An 8,731-nucleotide genomic window follows, 5' to 3' on the forward strand; every position below is an offset into this window, starting at 1 on the left:
TTTATGATAAAAACCCTCCAGAAAGTACGCATAGAAGGAACTCACCTCAACATAATAAAGGCCATACATGACAAACCCACAGCCAACATTGTTCTCAATGGTGAAAAACTGAAACCATTTCCACTAAGATCAGGAACAAGACAAGGTTGCCCACTCTCACCACTATTATTCAACATCGTTTTGCAAGTTTTAGCCACAGCAATCAGAGAAGAAAAAGAAATAAAAGGAATCCAAATCAGAAAAGAAGAAGTAAAGCTGTCACTGTTTGCAGATAACATGATATTATATAGAGAGAATCCTAAAGATGCTACCAGAAAACTACTAGAGCTAATCAATGAATTTGGTAAAGCAGCAGGATACAAAATTAATGCACAGAAATCTCTTGCATTCCTAAACACTAATGATGAAAAACCTGAAAGAGAAATTAAGGAAACACTCCCATTTACCATTGCAACAAAAAGAATAAAATACCTAGGAATAAACCTACCTAAGAAGACAAAAGACCTGTATGCAGAAAACTATAAAACACTGATGAAAGAAATTAAAGATGATACCAACAGATGGAGAGATATACCATGTTCTTGGATTGGAAGAATCAACACTGTGAAAATGACTATACTACCCAAAGCAATCTACAGATTCAATGCAATCCCTATCAAACTACCAATGGCATTTTTCACAGAACTAGAACAAAAAATTTCACAATTTGTATGGAAACGCAAAAGACCCTGAATAGCCAAGCAATCTTTTTTTTTTTTTTTTTTTGGCGGTACACGGGCCTCTCAGTGTTGTGGCCTCTCCCGTTGCGGAGCACAGACTCTGGACGCGCAGGCTCAGCAGCCATAGCTCACGGGCTCAGCCGCTCCACGGCATGTGGGATCTTCCCGGACCAGGGCACAAACCTGTGTCCCCTGCATCGGCAGGCGGACTCTCAACCACTGCGCCACCAGGGAAGCCCTAGCCAAGCAATCTTAAGAAAGAAAAGTCAAGTCAAGGAATCAGGCTCCTTGACTTCAGACTATACTACAAAGCTGCAGTAATCAAGACAGTATGGTACTGGCACAAAAACAGAAATATAGATCAATGGAACAGGATAGAAAGCCCAGAGATAAACCCACACACATATGGTCACCTTATTTTTGATTTGAAGGCAAAAACATACAATGAAGAAAAGACAGCCTCTTCAATAAGTGGTGCTGGGAAAACTGGACAGCTACATGTAAAAGAATGAAATTAGAATGCTCCCTAACACCATATACAAAAATAAACTCAAAATGGATTAAAGACCTAAATGTAAGGCCAGACACTATAAAACTCTTAGAGGAAAACATAGGCAGAACACTCTATGACATAAATCACAGCAAGATCCTTTTTGACCCACCTCCTAGAGAAATGAAAATAAAAACAAAAATAAACAAATGGGACCTAATGAAACTTAAAACCTTTTGCACAGCAAAGGAAACCATAAACAAGACGAAAAGACGATTCTCAGAATGGGAGAAAATATTTGCAAATGAAGAAAATATTTGCAAACGACAAAGGATTAATCTCCAAAATTTACAAGCAGCTCATGCAGCTCAATATCAAAAAAACAAACAACCCAATCCAAAAATAGACAGAAGACCTAAATAGACATTTCTCCAAAGAAGATATACAGATAGCCAACAAACATGTGAAAGAATGCTCAACATCACTAATCATTAGAGAAATGCAAATCAAAACTACAATGAGGTATCACCTCACACCAGTCAGAATGGCCATCATCAAAAAATCTACAAACAATAAATGCTGGAGAGGGTGTGGAGAAAAGGAAACCCTCTTGCACTGTCGGTGGGAATGTAAATAGATACACCCACTATGGAGAACAGTATGGAGGTTCCTTAAAAAACTAAAAACAGAACAACCATACGACCCAGCAATCCCACTACTGGGCATACACCCTGAGAAAACCGTAATTCAAAAAGAGTCATGTACCACAGTGTTCATTGCAGCATTATTTACAATAGCCAGGACATGGGACCAACCTAAATGTCCATCGACAGATGAATGGATAAAGAAAATGTGGCACATATATACAATGGCATATTACTCAGTCATAAAAAGAAACGAAATTGAGTTATTTGTAGTGAGGTGGATGGACCTAGAGTCTGTCATACAGAGTGAAGTAAGTTAGAAAGAGAAAAACAAATACTGTATGCTAACACATATATATGGAATCTAAAAAAAAAAAAATGGTTATGAAGAACCTAGGGGCAGGGCAGGAATAAAGACGCAGATGTAGAGAATGGACTTGAGGACACGGGCAGGGGAAGGGTAAGCTGGGACGAAGTGAGAGAATGGCATGGACTTATATATACTACTAATTATAAAATAGATAGCTAGTGGGAAGCAGCCGCATAGCACAGGGAGATCAACTGGGTGCTTTGTAACCACCTAGAGGGGTGGGATAGGGCGGGGGGAGGGAGACGCAAGAGGGAGGAGATATGGGGATATATGTATATGTATAGCTGATTCACTTTGTTATAAAAGCAGAAACTAACACACCATTGTAAAGCAGTTATACTCCAATAAAGACGTTTAAAAAAAAAAGAAATTTACCCACATGTGATGCTACCACCTAGATAGCCCTTCCTCTTCACCTTTCTCTCCTATGAATCTGTTGCCCCAAGTACATCCATTGTGCTCTTTTTTGTTTGTTTTTTGTTTTTGTTTTCTGCAGCACGCGGGCCTCTCACTGCTGTGGCCCCTCCCGCCGCGGAGCACAGGCTCCGGACGCGCAGGCCCAGCGGCCATGGCTCACGGGCCCAGCCGCTCCGCGGCACGCGGTGTCCTCCCGGACCGGGGCACGAGCCCCCTGTGCTCTTTTTAAAGCAACTTGGCTTGGTGTACCTCTTCATTGTGGTTTTTCTAGTCTTCCAGCTTAATAATAATTTTCCTTGATAGAATGCAAACAGGATAAAAATTTAGAAGTCCTGTTTCCTCTGTATCATTATTGATTTTATCTAATGCTGCACAAAGTACTGGACTATAAGAGACAAGGAATTTTCACCAGAATCTCTTCCTTCATTGAGAAATCTCACTATTGAAACAAAAACAAAACAGCTGAACTAAAGAGAATGCCTAGTAATGTGGTTGACTTAAATTCTGACATAAGCTCCTTATCTTCTCACAGACCAGTAACAGACAATTTGAGGTCCAGCAGCCAGTCCATGGACGGCTTGAGGAGCACTGCCTTATGCCATCAGCTGCCAGCCATGGCATATCTGATGCTATGATAGAATTCTGCTTGCCGTTTCATAGCTCAATTTGCAACTTCCCTCAGTGGCTCCAGAGAACTCTTTCAAACTTAAAGAGGTACAGCTAAGGAACAAGCATTATTTTGGAGATGTTCCATTTGTGGGGTTTGGAATTTCAGAGGTTAGTGATACTTATAAGTTGGCAAATGTTTCCCAATCCCTTTAAGTTCACTGTTATGCAAGTTTAAAGTCATTAGCATATCTGTAGAATGCCCTTTTACAAAACCTTAAAACCGAGAAGTGGAAATTCTGCCCTCTTGACACCATGTCATTAATATACATGTATGAATCAGGGTTTTATTTTCACACAATAGCCAGTGCACCGCTCGTATGGAAGCCCCTCTCTGTCGGAGATCTGTCTTCTTGAGCAGGACAGAACTTATTAGCAGGTGCTTTAGATCAGAGCATGTTCTTCAGGGACAATTCACTGACTCATTTTTAGCCACTCTGGGGCCAGTGCCAATGACAATACAGAGAATTGATAGAATTATTATTAGGCAGGTAAATATTTCATATGAACCTTGGTTCTTGATGACATAAATCACTTTTTTTTTTTTTCCTATTAGCAGATGCTAAATAACCTAAGAAATCACCGTTCTGGAAACCACTTATGGTTAGATTCAGAGAAGTTAGTCTTTTTTAGTGGCTCATGCCTTTGCAATTGTTTTCTATCAATAAGAGAGCCAAATTTACTTCACTGTCTTTAATTTCTTCCCAGTTCCAAATATGTATTTCTAGCAGTTTATTGGATATCTCTGCCCAGGTGATTTTTCTCAACTAAATTTGAACGATGTTTCTCCACCAGATTATAAAAATAAAATTGCAAACATAATTTCCTGGGTACATACAGTTTTGGAAAGTATAACTATTTACCCCAATTACTGGGTATCAGCATCTATCCCCTACTTCCCCCTTCCTTCCTGAGCCATCCTTCCCTGTTATGTAGCAGCCATGAGGTTTGGGTGGGACTGACTTCACTTCCAGTATCACTTGTGGGCCCTCATTGGTATAAATCAATTGATGTAATCTTATCCCCCTTGCAATTGAATTTGGTCCACATATGGCAATAAGCCAAGGCAATTAGAGAATGGAATTCCCCTGACTCCCCAGGATTAGTTTAGGTTGGTCCAATCAGAGCAAAGTCAAGCACTTTTGTTCAGTGCATGTATGAAGTATGGCTCTCACTCCCCCAGATGTGAAAGAGCAAGCATGTAGCCCCAGCTGCTGCTGCTGCTAGAAGTCACCTCATTATTAAAAATTTATAAGAGGAGGGAGACGTCAAGAGGGAGGAGATATGGGGATATATGTATATGCATAGCTGATTCACTTTGTCATACAGCAGAAACTAACACACCACTGTAAAGCAATTATACTCCAATAAAGATGTTAAAAAAAAAAGTTTATAAGAGAAGCTGGCCTTACTATAAATCACATAGAGGAATGCAGACCTGAGAGAATTTTAAAAAGAAGAAGCAGCAGCTGCTGCAGCCTGGATCAAAACACACCTATGACCTAATTTTGAACTTTTAGTTTACATGAGCCAAAATTCCTCCTTATTGTTTAAGTCAGTTTGAGTTGGATTTTCTGGGTGGTTTTTTCTTTTCCCTGTTATTTGTAACTTAAAGCAGGGGTCCCCATCCCCCCCACCCCCATCTCCTGGGCCGCACAGCAGGAGGTGAGTGGCAGCTGAGCCCCATTGCTACCCATCACTGGCTTTACTGCCTGAACCATCCCAATCCCCCCAGCCCCGTCTGTGGAAAAATTGTCTTCCACGAAACCGGTCCCTGGTGCCAAAAATGTTGGGGACCACTGACATAGCATCCTAACTCATACAACTTCCCTACAAAAGCTATTAAAAATCAACCAGTCACAAATATGTATTGGACATTAATCAAGCCACTTGAGACATACTTAAGAAGCTGAAAAGTTGGTTGTTTAAAATCTAGCTGGGGAATTCCCTGGTGGTCCAGTGGTTAGGACTCCATGCTTTCACTGCCGAGGACCCAGGTTCAATCCCCAGTCAGGGAACTAAGATCCTGAAAGCTGCGCGGTGCAGCCAAAAAAAAAATTTTTTTAATAAAAAATTAAAAAATAAAATCTAGCTGGAAATAAGGGATGAGTATAATTGTAATAACATCAGTCACTGACTATTCAGTACTGCCTCTGTGTCAGGCACCACACTAAGTGCTTTACACATGTGATCTCACTTCATCCTCACAACAACCCCAGAATCTGAGGGTAGGTAAGATTATCCCCATTCTAGAGAAAAGAAAATGAAGGTTCAGAGAGCTTATGTACTGTCACAAAGGTAATAAGAATTATAGAAGAATCCACATCCAAATCTGTGAGATGTCAGAGCTTGCGGTGCTTTTTGTGTGTGTGTGTGTGTGCTTTTTTTTTTTTAATTTTTACTGAAATATAGTTGATTTACAATGTGTTAGTTTCAGGTGTACAGCAAAGTGATTCAGTTATACATATATATATATTATTCTTTTTTAGATTCTTTTCTATTATAGCTTATTACAAGATATTGAGTATAGTTCCCTGTGCTATACAGTAGGTCCTTGTTGTTTATCTATTTTATATATAGTAGTGTGTATATTTTAATCCCAAACTCCTAATTTATCCCTCCCCCTACCTTTGCTGGGCTTTTAATCATGCTCTTTACATGATTCTGCTATAACATGAACTGAAGCTCAAAGAAGGAAAACATAATGTTAAAAATTGATATTTTGCAGGGGAAAAATTAAGGAATATAATATAAATAAGATCTGAAATAAAAATATTAAGATAAATGTAAGATAAAATTAAGAAATATAAGATAAATCGTAACACTAATATAACCTTCCAGAAGACCATTCCACTATAAAAAGATTTGGACCAATACCACAAGTACAAGATTTTTTAAAACATACACTCCTAACTGGTAACTTCAAATAAAATAGCAGCCATCATTATAAATATTACTAGCGCTAACTCTTAGAAAATATGCCAGGTATTTCTTTAAACACTTTAGAACTATAACTTCCTGTAACTCATTGAATCTTCACAAAAACCCTAGAAGGCTGGTACTACCATTGTCCCCATTTTACATATAGGGAAACTGAAGCACAAAGATGTAAAATAATTCGCCCAATGTCTCAGCAAGGAAGAGGCAGAGCAGGATTCCACCCCAGACCTTGTTGACCTCCAGAGTCCATGCACTTTACCACCATGCTATACATATTTAACCATGTAAAATCCTATATGACTACAACATTTGAATATCTACCATGCAAGGCTGGGAGGCAGGAAATCTCTTGGTGTAGCAGCGAGAATGAATGAAGGTTTTGGCTCCTACTATTGTGGGGCTGGACTCAAATCCAGGCTCTGTGACTTACTAGTTCTGTGACCTTGGGCCAGTTACCATGCTTCTTTCAGCCCCAGATAAAATACTATTTACCTCCTGGAGCATTTTTAATACAGGTAGGCGTTATTCTTTTCTGTTCATTCCAAGGAACACTGTTACAAAGGCAGTCTTACAGAATATCATCAAGCAGCTAGTTAATTTTAGAATAATCAATTGTTAGAATTCAGATGGATATTTAAAAAACTGGTCTGTGTGCAGGCAAAGCTTGTGCCACTGACAAGCCAAAAAAGGAAATAATTAATACCAATCAACTCACAGTACTTCTACAGAGACAAGTAAGATAATATTTATAACCGCCCTACCACAAAACTATACAAATTCTAAGCAATAGTGCAATGGGAAGTCTTGATATGCAGTTTGAATATTCTAAACATGAAAAATATTAACAAAACACACACATACTTTAAACTGGATTTAATTATACCTACCATGTCTGCAGAAGAATTGAATAACTACTTTGCACTTATCAGATCTGGTAAATATTTTGCATTTCTCTACATTTCTTTCGAGGGAATTCAGACATCTAAAGATAGGCAGAATTGACTGTAACACAAACACATTATAGAAGAGCACATACTTAATATGGTTGCTTCATTAGTTTAAAAACAACCTAACAAAAGAAGAGTAAGTATATTCGTAAATGAACAGACTGTCCTGCATGCCATTTAAACCAAGTATTAAGTACAGAATAGGTGTTATGCCCTATATAATGAATATTTCTACAATACAAGAGAAAACCATGCCCACTTACTCTTACCTTCATTCCCAATTTGCAATTTAAATTAGATATTGTGTCACCATCATTCATTTTCACCGAGGTTGACCATTGATAATGTTGAAAAAACACAGGCGAGAAGAGGACACATCCATATGCTGACCGACAAGAATTCATAGATCTTAAAGCAAGCTAGAAAAATAAAATAATAGCTATACAGGAAAAAAATCAACTTTAATGATTAATTTAAAAATTTTTAAATTTTAATTTTAATTTAATTTAATTTAATTTAATTTTAATTAAAAAAATTCTATTATGTTTAACATCGCATTGAAGTATGTCCGAGTAAGGCTATGGGATGTGAACTGCATGATATGGACTACATTATACACATAAGTTATAGTACTGATGTAATATGGACTGCATTATACAGTGTGCATTTAATTTTCATATGTACACACATCTAAATGGAATATATTATATATAGGTATTAAGTCTAAAATCCTGCATGCTGAAATTGTATTTTTCTTTGTTTGTTTTTGGTAACAAGAACATATTTATAATTGTAAAAATGTAAATGCCCACAGGGGCCTTAACTTTAAAGCACAAAGTGGCAGAAGGCAATATAAAAGGGAGTAAAAAGATTGCAGCAAAATTTTCCCTCGCCTAAGGGGAGAAACTGTTAGTCAGCCAACTACTTCCACTTGGGAATGCAGGCCCCAAACTATCAGATCTTCTGAGTTTTCAACAGAATCAGGAAATTCAGATTTTTATGTGGACTCTCCCAATTACTGTTAGAATATTATTTCATTTTTTAAAAAAAACATAGTGCAGGCCCCACAAAACATTTCTGCAAGCCATGTCTAGCCTCTTGACCACCAGTTTGTTTCTTCTGGCTTAAATCAACTGTGTATGATTTTTAAGTTTACCACGCTCTAAATGTATTTAGATATGTAAAATAAAGATGAACAGTGAAAGGGCTGATTAGAATTTCTGGATTTCCTAGTTAACATTCAATCTGGACTGGGATTTATAAACATCTTCTTTTTTCCTTAATCTATTAGTTAAATTTCTTACTTACACCTTTTTCAGAAGGGTCTAGCCACAGCTCATCACTAATTCGTGAGAGTGCTTGGATCGCTTTCCCAAATACTATGGAGAAAAAGAAAGGTGCCTTTTACATTCTTTTTCTCAAACAATAAAATCATAGGACTACTTCAGCATTCACAGGACTCAAGAAAAATTCATAAAGAACAGTGTTTTATAGACTAATGCTACAAATTGTTTTAAGAAATATGGTATAATACCCTT

General features: G+C 37.7%; 1 protein-coding gene across 1 annotated transcript in view; it reads right to left on the bottom strand.

The window, feature by feature from the left end:
• Window positions 1-8,568, bottom strand: part of RAD9B (RAD9 checkpoint clamp component B) — a 29,225-nt gene extending 20,657 nt beyond the window's left edge. Inside the window, exons 1-3 of the mRNA XM_067700878.1 lie at window positions 8,502-8,568; window positions 7,463-7,612; window positions 7,134-7,248 (exon numbers count right to left, since the gene is read on the bottom strand). Coding sequence (XP_067556979.1) covers window positions 7,134-7,248; window positions 7,463-7,597 — 250 coding nt within the window. The 5' untranslated portion in view covers window positions 7,598-7,612; window positions 8,502-8,568. The remainder of the gene's footprint in view (window positions 1-7,133; window positions 7,249-7,462; window positions 7,613-8,501) is intronic.
• Between the last annotated feature and the right edge of the window lie 163 nt (window positions 8,569-8,731).

Source organism: Pseudorca crassidens, chromosome 12 (assembly GCF_039906515.1).
Source record: "Pseudorca crassidens isolate mPseCra1 chromosome 12, mPseCra1.hap1, whole genome shotgun sequence".
NCBI classification, from domain to species: Eukaryota; Metazoa; Chordata; class Mammalia; order Artiodactyla; family Delphinidae; genus Pseudorca; species Pseudorca crassidens.